The sequence below is a fragment of the Calypte anna genome, chromosome 2, assembly GCF_003957555.1.
Source record: "Calypte anna isolate BGI_N300 chromosome 2, bCalAnn1_v1.p, whole genome shotgun sequence".
Classification (NCBI taxonomy): Eukaryota; Metazoa; Chordata; class Aves; order Apodiformes; family Trochilidae; genus Calypte; species Calypte anna.
In genome coordinates this window covers 104,324,451-104,341,643 of record NC_044245.1, presented here as the reverse complement: position 1 = coordinate 104,341,643, position 17,193 = coordinate 104,324,451, and the positions used below count along the sequence as shown (strand labels likewise).

At 39.3% G+C, this 17,193-nt stretch overlaps 1 protein-coding gene across 1 annotated transcript in view; it reads left to right on the top strand.

Annotated features, from left to right (window-relative positions):
- The window catches only part of NPC1 (NPC intracellular cholesterol transporter 1), a 29,346-nt gene that overhangs the window by 5,945 nt on the left and 6,208 nt on the right, over nt 1-17,193 (top strand). The window contains exons 2-18 of the mRNA XM_008497589.2: nt 1,357-1,479; nt 2,725-2,831; nt 3,383-3,558; nt 4,451-4,618; nt 5,681-5,930; nt 7,779-7,855; nt 8,513-8,883; nt 9,263-9,489; nt 10,065-10,165; nt 11,112-11,214; nt 12,136-12,325; nt 12,753-12,935; nt 14,364-14,478; nt 15,252-15,379; nt 15,468-15,608; nt 16,174-16,263; nt 16,362-16,552. Of these exons, the coding sequence (XP_008495811.2) occupies nt 1,357-1,479; nt 2,725-2,831; nt 3,383-3,558; nt 4,451-4,618; nt 5,681-5,930; nt 7,779-7,855; nt 8,513-8,883; nt 9,263-9,489; nt 10,065-10,165; nt 11,112-11,214; nt 12,136-12,325; nt 12,753-12,935; nt 14,364-14,478; nt 15,252-15,379; nt 15,468-15,608; nt 16,174-16,263; nt 16,362-16,552 (2,741 nt within the window). The remainder of the gene's footprint in view (nt 1-1,356; nt 1,480-2,724; nt 2,832-3,382; nt 3,559-4,450; nt 4,619-5,680; nt 5,931-7,778; nt 7,856-8,512; nt 8,884-9,262; nt 9,490-10,064; nt 10,166-11,111; nt 11,215-12,135; nt 12,326-12,752; nt 12,936-14,363; nt 14,479-15,251; nt 15,380-15,467; nt 15,609-16,173; nt 16,264-16,361; nt 16,553-17,193) is intronic.

Here is a 17,193-nt window from a genome sequence, read left to right as displayed (position 1 = left end):
TGTAATTTTGAATCAGGCCTTGCTGTTTAAGTTAAAGGAAAAATACCTTCTAACAAGGTTAGGTAAATTGGTGAGTCCTTAATGAAAAAAAAAAATCAATTACTGTTACACTTTTCAAAGAAGTGTCAGTGTTGCTCAGCACAAAGATGAATCTTGTGGAGGCATTGTAATTCTGGGTAGCTCTTGGGTGTTATGAATACAGCCTTTCAGGGGCCTCTCTGGTCAGTAAACAATATTATTCATGGTCAAGCACAAAGCACAGCAGTCTGTCTTTGCAGTGTAAGCATATGGTGTCTCTAGAAATGCTGGGTCAAGGTTGTTCAGGAGATTAAAATAGGTCAGCTATCTCAAACTGTACCATGCAAACTTCTGATCAGAGCTCTCAGAAGTGCAGCAAGTGTGTAATCTGCTTTCTGCTTCCAGCCCAGGTGCATAGGAAGACCTTGGAGCTGTTTTAAAGCTTTTGCTGTAAATAACTTGTTATTGCACTAAATGTTTTACTTTTCAGAATAAATATTTTGGCTTAGCATTTCAGATGTTTCAGTGTCAGTGCTATGGAACAAAAATACAAGATTTGCAAGGTGCCAATGTCCTTCTTCAGTTTCCTTTGTTTTGTGCATGTAATAACAGGTATCTGAATTTTTCAATATTGAATTGAAACATTTTCAAAATGAGATTTTAAGCTGTTTCTTTTTTACTTATCCCTGTCAGCCCATTTAAGTGTTGCTGTCTTTGGCTTGAAAGTAGTGACAGTGTGATTGTGACAATAGATGGCAATCTTTGGCAAGTGCAGCTGCTGTGAAATTCTGTTTTGGAATCCTCTTTATGCTGCTGCTTCCTCAATCTGTCACTGTAAGTGAGTTTGCAAGGAGGATTAAAAGGCAACAGGAGGACTTAAGAGTGTTGGATATAAGCAATACACTTCTCTCCATACACTGACTAATGTACTCTAAAGTGACAGTTTTATATACATTGCCTGGCATGAACAAATTATTTTCTACATTACATTTGGAGATGCCTTTCAAGTATTGGTTTAAGCTTTTCTGAAGTAACTGTTACACTTGCTATACAATATATAGGTATAGGGAGTGTAACTATAGGAACTTCTGTTTCAAGACTGGGCAAGGAAGGTTCAGGAACTGAGTCAAGTATCAGTGGTGGTGTGCACTGTGTCAAAAGCACATGCTTTTGTTAATGAGTGCTTCATGTAGTACATGCTGACATCTAAATTAACAGGAAGTTTTCTCATCTGGGTTGTAAGTGATTTTGCAGAGTTAGGCAGCACCTAAACTCTGCAGTGGGTAAGATCTTTGGCAACTATTCCTTGCAGTTAATCAGTTATCTCGTGTTGATTAGGTACTTTCACAATCCTGTGTCTGGTATGGAGAATGTGGAGTTGCTCCTGGAGACAAGAGATACAACTGTGCTTATGATGGACCACCAATAGCACTACCAGAGGATGGCTATGAGTTAATGCAGGTGAGCTGCTTTTGGAGGTCTGCTACTAAAAAATAATTGTACGCCTCAGAGTTTTGTATTGGGTTCTGTTGGATCTGCTCTAGGACCTTTAGATTTCTCATCCTAATCTGAAGAAGAAATTAACAGATTATCCCTGCATTCTCAGTTACAATTTGTAGCCCTAGCAGCTTCTGTTTAGAGATATGAGAAGTTTTCAAAATATGTTGTTACAGGCTTTCACAAGCAACCTTAAATGTAGGATTGGGTCGCTTTCCTGTATATTTTCTTCATTGGTTTGAGCAGTCTTTAGTCAGATTTTTTTTTTTTTTTTAAGACTGTTCCAAACCATGATACATTCTGTAGTTATGCCCTTCTGATCTGTAAAGGACAAGACCAATCTATGTTTTCCATCAGGTGATCATTTCTGATTTCTTCCTTAAGTAGGAAAGCTGTAACTGACACTTATTAAAATGGAGCAGACTTGGTCCAAGTTCAGTCCCCTTAGCTGTTCCTAGGATGAGACCATATTTCCTTATCTGGATGGCAGCTGTCAAAGTGAGCAAAACCACAGTCAAAATAGAGTTTGTGTTTTGGTACTGAATACAGGATGATATTGCCAGACTTGCCTTCTGGCAGGTGACAGATCGAAGTTTTAAAGTGTGAAATAACTATGGAGTTAAACAATGGTATATCTGGTGGCAGGAATGACTTAAATATATATAGGTGAGGTAATTACTGTTTTGTACTGTTTCCAATTACCTAATGTATAGTTTTTGTAGCTTACTATCAGTTATACTTGTATTAAATGCATTTATCTCTACTATAAACTGAACATGAAATAGCTCTTCCAGGTAATCAATGGTTTTGTGGTTCATGCTTTGCCTTCTGAGACTTTGGAATCTGATACCATCCAGCCTGGAGGATAAGATGGAGGAGGACTTTTAACTTGGATAAACATGTATTGTCCTCTTATTAATAGACTCTCAAATACCATTATGATTCTGTACCTAGACACTGGTGACTAAAGATCATCTGAGGGGGCTTTTTAAAAGGGAATGATGCCTTGAATAAAAAGTGATTCTTCTCCCTGTTCTTCAGAGAATCTCATTGGCCAGACTTCTTTTTTTTTTTTTCTTATGCCTCTCCCAAAGCAACAGCTACTGTGTTCTGAAAGATGCTGAAGCAGAACCCATAATGATAATGTTTTGAAGTCTTAAACATGCTTTTCCTTCCTTCCCCCTGATCTTAATGCTGTTTTTATTTAAGGAACTCTGTCCAGGCTTATTCTTCGGCAATGTTAGCACTTGCTGTGATGTTCGTCAGCTTCAGACTCTGAAGGACAACTTGGAGCTGCCTCTGCAGTTTCTTTCCAGGTATGCTAATAAATGGCAAAACAACTGAAGCTTTGTAACATAATAAGAAAGTGTATAATCTCTTCTTTTAAAGTAGGCTGTAGAAAGGGTGGTAATTTAACGTAATGGTTTACTGGAACAATCTGTATCAGGAAGCTTTCATGTAATGAAGTAACTACTTGAAGCCTGGATTAAGTTAGATGGTAGAATGAACATTACCTTAGTTTGTCTTGGGTTATTGCATTTGTAATGAAGCCTTCAGAAGAGGCTGAAATAAAGTACTGTTCAGCCTTCTTATTCTGACAGAAGTCTTCCTGCTAGAAGCAGTTAACTTTTCCTTCAAATTCTGCTTGTATTTGCTATTTGAGGTAGGCAATTTTGATGCTACTGATGAGTAGTAAGCAATTTTAAGCACCAACTAATGTTGTATTGCTATTTAAAAACTTGAAAAAATTAAGTATTTTGTCCTGTCACTCTGAACAAAATGTTTACCCTAGCTGTGTAGGTCAAATCAATAAGCCTTGCATCTTTACCTCTTAATCTGATTGCTGCTCATTGACTTTCCTATCCAGATGTCCATCGTGTTTTTACAACTTGATAAACCTGTTCTGTGAACTGACTTGCAGTCCACATCAATCTGATTTTTTGAACGTTACAAGCACCATACCTTATTATGATCCAATTCTAAAAGAGAACAAAAGTAGCATTACAGAGCTGCAGTACTTTATAGGAGAACGTTTTTCAAATGGTGAGTAAACACTGTATTAATTTACCTAGACTTTTGTTAAGGTACTCAGACCAGTGCTTTCTCAGGTATAATTGTGAGAGGGAAGTATGTCTTTGACGTATTTGTTTTACAAAGTTTTAGCCTTCCAGTAGGTACCAGTAGGTCCCCCATGAAACGGTTGGAACACTAATTTCTGCCTGGGCAGGAGACATTACACTGATAATCTTAAAAGTGGTTTTGAAGACTCAGCTGAGGTTGGACATCTATACAAATAGTTAATAGCTGATAACCCTGTTGACTTTAATTTCAGAAAAACAAAATTGTTGCCAAGTACTGAATGTCCAAAGCCTACCTGGTATTGAAACTGTCTGGCAAGTATGATAGTGGAGTTTGTACTTGGTGCACTGTGATGGTTCCCTAACAGGCACATATTCCTCTTGAAATGGACTGTTCAAGTCCTTTGTCAAATCCAAATATATTTTTCTAAGAACAAAATTTTGGGTTGTATTTTGGTTTTATATCAAGCTTGAAGCATTAATTCAGTCTTTGTACACTTTGTGCAGTAAACTCAAGTTATGAGTTGTATATGGTCTACAGGTCAAAAGTCCCTTAAATTTATTGTCATAAGTTTCCTTGAAAGGAACTTTGTATTAAGTACTGTTCCCTTTCAAACAGTAAAAAAGATTGTAGCATAATGCAGATTCAGGTGGCCTACTGAGAGTAAGATAGCTGTAACAATACATTGCAACCTTGAATACTATAAATACCACTGAAAGAATTATTTCACTGTCTTAGAGATGCTTCCTGTTGAAAGCTATAAGGAAAGCTATAAGGTCTTAGTGGTAGTTCTTGGAATTCTTACTTAGACAATAACATTAATGTAATGACTTCTGTCTTCATATACTCTTCCTAGCAATGTATAATGCCTGCAAAGATGTGGAGGCACCATCAAGTAATGTTAAAGCACTGGGGCTGCTGTGTGGGAAGGAAGTCAATGACTGCAATGCAACCAACTGGATTGAGTACATGTTTAGTAAAGACAATGGGCAAACTCCTTTCAGCATTATTCCTATCTTTTCAGGTAAGAAACTGAACACACTTTGCCTTTGTAGCTTTTGTCAAAGGCCCTGTGCTGTAGCTCGGATGCTGATCTGTTGAACACCAGCTCAGCAATTAATGTCTGCAGTCAGACTTTCCAAGTAATGCAAAAGAAACTGAATTTTTTTGTTTCTTCTAGGGAGTCATAGTTTGTGCTTGGTTTGTATGCAACTTCTTGCATATATGTCTCAAACTCAAGGAGTGGACTTAGTTTAGTAACATAGTCCAGTATGGGGTGGACTTAGTTTAGACTACTGGATAGCTTGTATTCCTTGGGAAACCATGGCAGTATCCAGTATCCTGATCCTTTAGAACTTCTTTTTAGGGAAATTGATCAACATTTCACATTCTGAACAGATGAGGAAATTGACAAACTGTTGCTTAAATGATAGAAATATGTGCTCATTAGTTTTGCAGACTAAAATAGTCTAAAACATGGCTACTCATTGAGTAAATAGTTAGTGCCCACTATGGAAAAGGCAGTGGCTAAAGTTGTTTTTGGTTGTGTTTTGTTTTTTTTTTGACTTGTTGAAATTGTCAACTCGTGTCTTGAATTATCACATTGCATGTGGCATATGGCCTACAGGGGAGATGGGGAGGCAGTCTTCATCAAGGACTGGAGTGACAAGATGAAAGGGAGCAGTTTCAAACAATGAGAGTAGATTTATAGTAGATGTTAGGAAGAAATTATTTCCTGTGTGGATTGTGAGAAACTGAAACAGATTGCCCAGAGAAGTTGTGGCTGTCCCCTCCCTGGAAGTGTTCAAGGCCTGGTTGGATGGGGCTTTGACCAACCTGGTCTAGTGGGAGGTGTCCCTGCCCAATGGAGGGGGCTTGGAAAAAAATTACCTTGAAAGTCCCTTCCAACCCAAACCATTCTAGGTTTTTTACAATTTGTCAGCTACAGGACCAGGAAAGGCAATTCTCTATACAGGCTAGAGCTTTATGTGAACAGGTTGACTCATTTAACTGGGAAGTTTGTATTGTGAAGGGCTGAATTCTTATCTGGTAGTAAACTGGTTCTTGAATATGTAATTTGTTGTAGATGTTCCTGTCCATGGAATGAATCCTATGAACAATGCTACCAAAGGTTGTAATGAGTCTATGGATGATTCAACAGGACCATGCAGCTGTCAGGACTGTTCAATTGTCTGTGGTCCAAAACCTCAACCCCCTCCATTGCCTCCTCCTTGGCTTTTGTTTGGCTTGGATGCTATGTATGTCATCATGTGGATCTCCTACATGGCATTTCTTCTCATATTTTTTGGACTCGTGTTTGGAGTCTGGTGTTACAGGTAAAACATTCAAAATGCTCAGCTCTGAAAGATGCTTGCTTCTTCCCTGAGAACTTCCTTTGTCCTGAACAGAAACATCAATGTTCCTACTTTTTCAGCCAGCCAGAAGTCATGTTCTGTGGCAGATGCTTGTACTGACAGGGAGCGTAAACCACAACTGAAATCACATGCTAGAAAGTGAATGCAGAAGTCTGTTTAGTTGAAGTGCAAATTGTAGCATTTCTAGCTCAGGATCAAATACACAAATTTAAGAGTGTTATAAGAACTTGAGACTACGCAAAAGTCTCAATGCAGATATATGCAGAAATGCATATATCTGCTTCCTATGATTGATATTAAGTCTTTGTAGTAAAGAGTGACGTGTCAGTTTATTTGTGTCATTCTTGGATGATCTGCATGCTCTGGAGCTTTGCCTTCCAGGAGCAGTGAACTGCCTTCATACTCAAATGTTTGTGGGTTTTACAATGTTTCAGACTGGGTCAGTATACTAATAAACTAATACCTTGGACAACCCATCTGACTAAGTAAAGATGCAGACCTGTTCTCTCCCTCAAGTCACTTCTTCCTTAAGTTGGAATTGGAATGAGCTGGAAAAGTCCAGTGATGAACAGGCCTATTCATTAATACCTCTGTTACTTATGGCTGTTGCTGCATGTGCAACAAAGTGTTTAAACACACCATACTTTGTCAGGATGTGTGTCACAGGGGGAAAGAAGCCCTTTAAAGTTTGACTTAGATAATTGTACTGTAGGAATTCTAGTCAGGGTCATATTGGGAGAGAACAAGATTTAGTATTGGCAGCCACAAGCAATCGTAAGTTTTACTGCAGACTCGAACTTGTTAAAAACCAATCATTGCCCTATAGCAAATTAAGTCATGAATAGCTCTTTGATAGTCTCCTGTTCTGAAAAAAAGCTGAATGAAGCTGAGCTTCCAGTAATTACAAAATTTTGTAAAGTGAGGAGCAGCAAGCCAGATTTTCTGTGCTATATGGTGGTAGTAAAGTGCAGAAGTAGCTGTTGCTATAAATGCTTTTGGGAGGATATGCTCATAATCTGGAGCAGTGGAAGCCTATTAATATTTCCTAACACCATTTTCCAGAGGCTTCCACTGTCTATCCTTAAGTATGGTGGTACTGTTTGGTATAACTTTAATATTGTTCGGTTATAACTAGAAATCTGAAATTGCTGAATAACAAGAATTAAACCTATGTGGAAAAGGATTGTGGATATAAGAAACTTATGACATGCTCATCAACCTTATCTTACAGGGTAATACACATAGTACATGACAGCAGGTGATAAGGGTGTTTGAGATGTTTTATCATAACCCAAAAATCCAGCCATAATTGGAGGTCTGATTAGATTACCAGGAAGAGGCTATTGAACTTAATTTATGCTGTGGATATCAGGAATGAGTATAAGCAGTATAGATCTATCCTGAGTGTTCTGGGCTATAACTTGCCTGTCTGAAGCATTTTGTCTAATGAAGTAAAATATTTCTAATAAATCTACAAGAGATTTCTACATTACTCTGTTATGACAAATTTAAAGAGATTCTCTGTGTTGTTAATACTACTGATCTTCTAACTGGGCATAAAGAACATGTTGTTGATCCAAGCTGGAAAAGCTTACTAAGACAGCTGATGTGGCTGTAAGTGGTCTCAAAGGATCATAAAGCTGGAGACTACTGTTCTTGAGTGGATGGGTATAGAAGGAGTTGATTATCAAAGGTTCTAGAGGAGTTGATTATCAAACCTACTGCTACCATGGAACTCTGTTCTTTCTGTACAAACCCCAGAAGATACCATTTGGGGGCAGCAGCATAACAAAGCTTTTTGTCTTGCAGGAGGCATCACTTTGTCTCAGAGTACACACCAATCGACAGCAATGTAGCCTTTTCTGTGAATTCCCATCGTGACAATGGTATGTCTTGTGGAAGAGTAATGGACTTACTAGAAACTTGGCTTAAGCATGTCCCGTTTCTGTGGGTGGGCTCTGGAATTTTAGGTTTTTTGGGCTATATAAACCATTCTTACAAAGGCTGAATTTCAGTCCTTTGACCAGTAGCTCTCTTACTGTAATACTTAACTCTGTTTTGCTGGATGCTGAAAGCCCTGGCTGCAGGTTATGCACCTAGCTATGCTAATAGGAAGTTCTGTAGTGCTTTGTTGCTGGGGGCAGATAGGGCAATGTGATGCTGAAATCAATTTGATCATGTTCTCACCCATTCATGTATCTGTTCAAAGCAAGCAGTGAAAGAACAGTAGCTTAATTTGTGTAGCATTTGAGCTCGTTTTAACATGCATGTATGCTCTAGGTGCTTCCTGCCTTGATCTACTGTGCCTGCTGCTATCAAAGACAACTTTATATTAGAAAGGGCAGCATTGGGTACAAGCTGGTTTCTGCTCCCCTGACCTCAGTCAAGGGTTAGTTCCTGGGTTTGACTGTCAGTGTAGACACAATTTCTGGTACTTAGTGCAAAGACAGCTAGAATAAAATTTCATCTTTCCTAGTGGACTTCAAGAAAATGCTGCTTAACTGGCTTCTTAAAGGCTTATTGTTTACTTCTTGCTTCTACAGGAAAACCTACTTGTGGCGAAAGGCTTGGTGAAAGGTTTGAGAATGGCCTAAGGATGACATTCACATCATGGGGGGCTTTCTGTGTCAGAAACCCACGTCCTGTTATCCTCTTCTCTGTGGTCTTCATTGCAATGTGCTGCTCAGGCTTTGTATATGTAAAAGCAACTACAAACCCTGTAGATCTCTGGTCATCTCCAAGCAGCCAAGCTCACAAGGAGAAGAAGTATTTTGATACACACTTTGGGCCTTTCTTTCGTACTGAACAACTTATTATTCAAGCACCAAAGAGTCATCCAGACATCTATTCACCTTACCCATCTGGAGCAAATGTACCTTTTGGGCCTCCACTTAACAAAGACATTCTCCATCAGGTAATTGGAGCTTTCCAAGAACAAAGACCTAAACATAACTAACAAGTACAGCCATATAGAATTGGCTTCCATCTGGAATGCCATGTTTCCATCAAAACAATCACTAGATATTCATATTAAAAAATGTAGTCTTGCTATAAAACTTTTATTTTTTCAAACCTGTTTGTTAGACATGCACTTGCAAGCTAAGTAACCTTAGCGATGCTAAGTAAGTATTCTTAGTGTGGAACTAATGGGTTTAGTCATGTGCTTCTGTTGGTGTCTTCCACAGTCTCTGGAAACTTAGAGGAAGACAGCATACACTTAGGTCCTGTCTTGTAAGGGAAATGCTTTTTTCTACTGCTCAAACTATGGTTTGGTTTGGTTTTTTTTTTTCAAGGTACTGGATTTGCAGGATGCTATTGTCAGCTTAACTGCTTCTTTTGACAATGAGACTGTAATGCTGAAAGATATTTGCCTGGCTCCTCTTGCTCCCTACAACAACAACTGCACTATACTGAGTGTGCTCAACTACTTTCAGAACAGTCATTCTGTTCTAGATCACAGTATTGGGGACGAGTTCTATACCTTTGCTGACTACCACAGTCACTTCTTGTACTGTGTTCGGTAAGCAGTACTATTATATGTGTGGTTGTTTTGTTTTTCAAACTGTAGGCCAACTAGGTCTTTATCTTTCTGTCAGACAAAGCTAGCTAGTTACTGTCCCCTTGAACCTTTCCTTGCCCCTTTTAAAACTAATATTGCTATGTGGAACTGCAGATTAGTGTAGCTTGCTTGTGTTTCTGTATCTTGGAGTTAAGCAGGAATTACATTTTAATCAGGTTTCCAGTTAAACTGGGTTGGTGCAGATGCTGGCTCTGGTTTACCTTAAACATGTTTTGAACAGTTTTGTGAAGTAGAGTTCTGGAACAGAAAGCAGTTTTAAAGCTTTCACTTCTGTTCTTAGTTCAGTTGAGTAGAAACTACTCCTTGTCTTAGAAGCTATAAGGAAGACACCTGTAACAGTGTGTTTAAATTCAAAGCAAACAAAGCACAAGGGCAAAGTATTGCTAGCAGCCCTATCTCATTTCTTTCTTGCTAGTCGAGTTACAACACAACAGCTTTTTACTTTTTTTGTCCTGTGGTGCTGTGCCTCAGTTGTCAAGCAGAAGCTAACAAGTTATTGCTGGTGTTCTCTTTAGGGCTCCAGCATCACTGAATGACACAAGCTTGCTTCACGACCCCTGTTTAGGAACATTTGGTGGACCTGTATTTCCATGGCTGGTGTTGGGAGGATATGATGGTAGGTGGCAAAACTCTATTGCAGGTTAAGTACTGAGAGTAGATATTGCGTGCTGTCTTTGGCACTAAATGTGTTTTCTCATTCAATACGGGTGTTTAAATGCACTCTAGGGAAATTGCAGTTTTGTTAAACTTAATACTAAAAGTATTTTAAATTACTTTTCAGTATATCAGTGCTGAGATTGGAGGCAGACTGTTCTGAAAGTGCAAAATGCAAGCAGTCTATTACTGGAACATACTTGTCCTGTTGATAAGTATGCAAATGTTTGGTCTGCTTTCAGCCTGTTAAGGGATACCTGATTTCTGGAGAGCAGATAAAGACAGGAAGTGGTTCCAGGTGACATGCTGAGGTGTCCATGTATTTTGCTTTTGAGTTAGAATAAAGTTTTGACGCTGATCTAACATGTCTATTGATAGATCAGGGTGTTCACAGAGGAAGTCCTTCCATAATATTCTGAAGCCAGAGCTTTGTTCAAGCAATTTGTCCAATTAAACAGAACTTGACAGATACATCAAACACCAATGTACTAAAAAGCCTTTGAAGGGCAGCACTTCTTGATTAAGCTGTAGGGGTTTTGTACTTGCTCTGAGCAAAATCTTAAGCATGCAAGAGGCACAGTATTTAGGAAACCATATTCTGTTTCTCAGTAGATGGAAAGTGAGATGCATGGGTTATGCAGTAGTCCCTTGTCTAGCTGTGCAGTGATTTAATGTTGGGGTGCCATAAACATGGTAAATAATGAATACTTAATACAATCTGAAGTGCTTATCAACATCTCTTTGTTTCCACTGTATTTTTGAGAAAGTGTTGTTAAACAGGTTGCATTTAATGGAGTTGTAGGGATAGGGTTGTTTGGACGATTCTGATTTTAAAACTAACTGTACCTGCTTATACTGGAATGTAAGCTCTATTTCATAATGCCTGACAAAATTTTCCTCCTCCACAGATGAAAACTATAATAATGCTACAGCTCTTGTTATTACTTTTCCTGTCAACAACTACTACAATGATTCCAACAAGCTAATGAAAGCCTTGGCATGGGAAAAAGAGTAAGTAGGCTTCCTTTATTCTGAAATGCACACATTACTTGGAACAGCTTTAAATATAGATACATGAAAAACACCTGTAGTATACTGACAGCTTCTCAGTATAACTACAGGGATGTTTTGAGAGGCAGTAAAAACAGTTAAGTACAGTCCCTACTGGTCATAAAAATTTCATTTTATCTGGCATACTTAATAAGACTAGAACCTATCTCCCCAAAGTAAATTACTGACCATCTAGTCCAGTAGTAGTTGTTGCTGGTAACTGCAGGAAGAATTTTATATATTGCACTTTGGCTAGAATGACACAGGTAAAGTCTACTGGACTGCTGACCACTAGAGGAAAGGTCCATCATCTTGTAATTCTTGAGATTTGATTTTTAAAGACATCTTTGAGATGATCTAAGGCTTTCATCCCCTTCACTGTGTAGAAGAGCTGATGTTGGCTTACACAGGTCAGCTGCTCTGGCTAAGAATTCAGGTAAAAACTACTGTACTTCAGAAGTCTGAGCAAGTGTCTCCCTGTGTCATAAGCACCTCCCTTCAGTTAGGAAATCTGAAGTGAGGGCTAATAAATTGTATAAGTACTACAAGCAAGCTACAGTCATATTTCTGATTTCTAGGTCTAGCTTTGAGGAAAATTGTACTTAAACTTTGAAACAGCTTGTGCAAGCTATCTGCTTATCCTCAAACTCTGGAGAGAGCATTCAAAGTATTTCATGCCATAGTGGTATTTCTAGTGCTTGGATAGAGTTCTAGGGATGTGTAGCCAGCAACTCCTAATGATGAAGGCCCCTCAAAGTATGGTCTGGCCACAGTGCACTATTGTACCACACAGATTATTTAATTTTCCTTCAACAGACTTCTAAGTATTTTTAATACAAAGTATTTTTTCTTTTACACTGTGACTGATTTTTTTTTTTTTAGGTTTATTAACTTTCTGAAGAACTATGATAATCCAAACTTAACTATATCATTTTCTGCTGAACGGAGTATTGAAGATGAAATCAATCGGGAAAGCAATAGTGATATCCGCACTGTGTTGATAAGCTATATTGTAATGTTTCTGTACATCTCCATAGCTTTGGGACATATCCAGAGCTTTAGAAGACTTCTGGTATGTATTGAGTTCTCATTGCTGCAAACACTGAAGCTGAAGCTTGCTGACTAGGTTTTTCTTTGCTTTAAGTGATTTAAATATTTTTGCAGAATGTTTGTATTCGATCATGCCTTAAAGCACTGACAACTCCCTTGGCAGGAGCTAGGAGGAGCATTGCCCTTGTCACACCTGACAATTCATGTGTGCTTCATATCCTCAACTATTATTCACTTGAAGTAATGCAATTAACTTAACTTGAAGCTACCATCCTTAAAGCTTTGAATTTTTTATATGTATGTATGTGTATGTGTATGGATCTTCAAAAGAACCACAAAGTAAGCTTTCTGCTAACGGCACTAAGTGTGAGAATATGTGCTGACTATTGCTGCCATCTGTCCTTTGTGATGATAAGGGTTTGGTTAACAGTCATTACATCTTTTTTTAGGTGGACTCAAAGATCTCTCTGGGCATCGCAGGCATCTTGATTGTACTGAGCTCGGTGGCATGTTCTATAGGCATTTTCAGCTACTTTGGAATCCCACTAACACTGATTGTGATAGAAGTAATTCCCTTCTTGGTGCTGGCTATTGGGGTGGACAATATTTTCATTATAGTCCAGACACTTCAGGTATGTATTCTTCCACACAGACTCTTGTAATTGTGCCTGACATCTTCGAAGTTTAACTTGCAGCAGACAGTCTTATGTATTACATTGCTCAGCCCTGGCTGTGCAGCTCTCAACTCACAGAATATCTCGTGGTCTTGAAGACACCCAAAATTATACGCGTGTATCTGCTCCATTCCATTCCCCCTACCACCTCCCCAAAGAAAAAAAAAAATGACAACCTCTTTTTTCTTACTGCTGGTTGACATGAAGCTCATTAAATACTGCTTCTGGTCCACATACAAATGAATAATATGTACAAATGAATAATATTTTCAACAGCCTTCTTTGGTAGTAGTAGAACTTAGTTACTATTTTGGTCACTTGTGATTTTAGTGTATTGTGGGCAGGAATCATGAACTAAACTATGTGTTTCAGACCAGGGGTTTCTGAGTCATTTGCTTTCTGATATGACAGGGTCAATAACCCACTGAAACTGTTGCTTCCTCTGGCAGGTGTGTGGTTCAGCTGGAGTACTGACCTTACTACTCTATTTTAAGTTAAGGTTTGAAGCCAGGCAACAGGCTTGCTGCGTGCTGCTTTTGGTTGCTGTTCAAGCTGCTTTTGTATCAGAGAATCTCTGCTTTTTTAATCTAACCCAGGTTAATACAGTGAAAATGATGTTTGGAAATTGTTTGGTTTTAAAAGCCATATGAAATGACTCTCTAAAGTGCATGACTTTTCTGCCAAGCAGAAAAGGACCTGGGGGTGCTGGTCGATAGCCAGCTGAATATGAACCAGCAGTGTGCCCAAGTGGCCAAGAAGGCCAAGAGCATCCTGGCCTGTATCAGGAACAGTGTGGCCATCAGGAGAAGGGAAGTGATTGTCCCCTGGTACTCGGCATTGGCGAGGCTGCACCTCAAGGGCTGTGTTCAGTTCTGTGCCCCTGACTACCAGAAAGACATTGAGCTGCTGGAGTGAGTTCAGAGAAGGGCAGCCAGGGTGTGAAGGGTCTGGAGAACAAGCCCTGTGAGGAGAGGCTGAGGGAATTGGGAATTTTTAGTTTAGAGAGGAGGAGGCAGAGAGGAGACGTTATTGCCTTCTACAAGTACCTGAAAGGAGGTTGTAAGGTGGTGGGTGCTGGACTCTTCTCTCAAGTGAATAGTGATAGGAAATGGCCTGAAGTTGCACTAGATACAAGGAGAAAATTCTTTACTGGTAGAATAGTTATGCACTGGAATGGGCTGCCCAGAGAGATGGTGGAGTCACCATCCCTGGAGATATTTAAAAACTGTAGATGAGACACCTCAGGGCATGCTCTAGTGGATGATACTGGTACACGTATTTTATTTGGGGGGGGGATGCTGACAGTTGGATGTGGTGATCTTAAGTCTTTTTCAACTGTGGTGATTCTGAGACTCCTAATTAAAATAAATCATTGCCTTAAAACAGAGGGATGAGCGCCTTCAGGGTGAAACTCTGGATAAACAGATTGGCAGAGTTTTGGGAGATGTGGCACCCAGTATGTTTCTCTCATCTTTTTCGGAGACTGTGGCATTCTTTCTTGGTAAGACTTCTTTAATATTTGAAGATAGGGGCCTTATAGCTGCATGTTGCAAGAATAAATGCAAAACTAAAAGCAAGAATTTGTAGAGGAAATTTAGCTTAGTTGTTCATTGCTGTAGTGAAGTTTAATTTGACCTCTTCTGGGATTAGGTATTGTAATATTTTAAAAAAAGAACACAGTTGAAGAGATCTAATTCTGAATCTGTCAAACTCTTCAGCTTGAAAGGCTGGAGAATTTTACTGATTTTTAGTGGCAGGCAAGTCTAGATTTGAACTTAGTAATATATCAAATGTGTATTTGCTCCTGCATTGCACTGTCATCTTGCCAGGGCTTGGAAAAACACCCCTACAACAGATTACATTTGAGTTTCATTCTTACAGGATGTGTTAGAGGCATATTTTATGTTGTTACACTCCAAGTATATATTGACTTTATTTTCATAAGGGACTTGCCAGGTTGGAGTGTAACTGGCCATTGAGTCAGCTTGCATTAATAGTGAAGCAAGATGTTGCTTGACAGCACTCTTTAACCACCCTCTTTATCCTTCAGCCTTGTAACTTCAAGCTTTTCACTTCTATGTACAGCCTTAATGCTGCCAAAAAGGTCCAAGACAGCAGTTGTAGCCAGGCTCATATCACTCTTTTTTTACTCTGAAGAGAAATGTTCTTTGCCCTTCTGTAAGGCTAGCACTTAACATGGATATCTTTCGAGAAAATGCCTATGCATTTCTATGAGCAGGGAGCTTGCTTACCAAACTGGATTACTTCCCTCAGGAACACTGTCTACGATGCCAGCGGTTCGCACATTCTCCCTTTTTGCTGGAATGGCTGTGCTCATAGACTTTCTTCTTCAAGTTACTTGCTTTGTAAGTCTCCTGGGCTTGGATATTAAGCGTCAAGAGGTGAGTATAAATGTGCCTGTAACTGCAGTGTAATAAGAGAGCAGCTTCTGCAGAATTGTACTAAATCTGGCATTTAACCCATTTGCAGAGGAATAGACTGGATATTCTGTGTTGCATCAAAAGCAATGAAGACATGAGTGGAGTCCAGCGTTCTGAGAACATCTTATTTGTGTTCTTCAAAAACCTGTATTCTCCTTATCTGCTCAAGGATTGGATGAGACCAATAGTAGTATGTATACTCTGTTTAAAGTAAACGGTCATCTAAACCTGGGCAAAAATATAGTGAGTATGAAGGCCTAATACCAAAGAAAATTATTCAATGCAATGAAAGAAATTAAGATTCTAGTATTTTTGCTTCCAGCTATTGTAACCACAAGTGTATGTCTAGTAAGTAAGACCTTGGATTGTCCAGTACCCAGATTTAGGAGTTACATTACTGACAATTTTTGACATATCACTTTAGGTGTATGTCAGAAATCCGCATGTGTTGGCTCCTGCACTTCATTAATCTAGTATTAAACCTAATCATGGATTCAGCAAAAAGGTTACTGTGCTTATTTACAGAAGGTGTTTGGCATATTTTTCACTGCTGTATCTTTTATTGCTGCCTTCTAAGTTTTCCTTCATAGCTCCAAAGGGGACCCTGAGTAGCTAATTTCTACTGCCTGTCATACTGAGCCTGGGTAACATACTTAGAGCTTTTTTAGCTGGTTGCTATTAACTTAGTAAATGCTTTCTGTTATTTATTTTTTCTGTACAGTTCTCACTTCCATGAATTTTTGGGTTTTTTGCAGATAGCAGTGTTTGTGGGTGTTCTGTCATTCAGCGCAGCAGTCATACACAATGTGGAGGTTGGACTGGATCAGTCTCTGTCAATGCCAGATGTAGGTCTAAAGATCAAATTGCCCTTAAGTTGTGGCTGAACTGAAACCTTTGTCTTAATGTGTACTATGTAATAGTAACTCAAGATTTTCCCTTTAAGGACTCCTATGTAATGGATTACTTCAGCCATCTCAGCAAGTACCTGCATGCAGGTCCTCCTGTCTACTTCGTTCTGGAAGAAGGGCACAACTACACCTCTTTGGAAGGGCAGAACATGGTGTGTGGTGGAATGGGATGCAATAATGATTCACTTGTCCAGCAGCTCTTCGATGCTGCAGAAATTGGTAGCTAGTAAGTCTTTCTTTTTGTCTGCATAGTCATGTGGGAGAGAGGTAGCTGGCCAATGAGTCCTTTAACTTAGTTCAGGATCAGCTATTGATTTTTTTTTTTTTATCTAGCACTCTGTAGTACTGGCTTTGTACTGTGGTTTTGGAATTGGGGAAGGGAAGAAGCTTTGGCAATCTCCTGGAATGAGAATAAAAGCTACCCAGACTGGTGGGGGATGTGCTGGTGTACTTGAGCTTGGAAAAGAGGCTTCATCCTTCAAGGAATCTGGCAACAGTAGGAAGAAAAAAAAGCTCATTAAAACCTTTCAGTATGGGCACAGTGTCCTGGCAAATCACTTGCATGCTTAGGTTCTTGGTATATATTCTAGCCTAGCATCCAGAATGCATTCAGTAGCTGGAGTTCAGAAGCAAACCAGTCAAAGTCTCTTCCTTCTAGTTTGATGGCTTCACTTCAGCATAACTAAAGGAGGAGGCTTGCTTGAAAGCAGAGGCAACAATATCCTGAATAGTACAGGGCAGGGGATGGAAAACTGAGCTTGGCAGTAGAACTCAAATGCAGAGAAGCAGCTCCTGCTGTTTGCTAGCTGCAGTGTTATGAGCAAGAGTGGCTCTTGTATGGGGTACTGGAACTGGGGACTACATGGA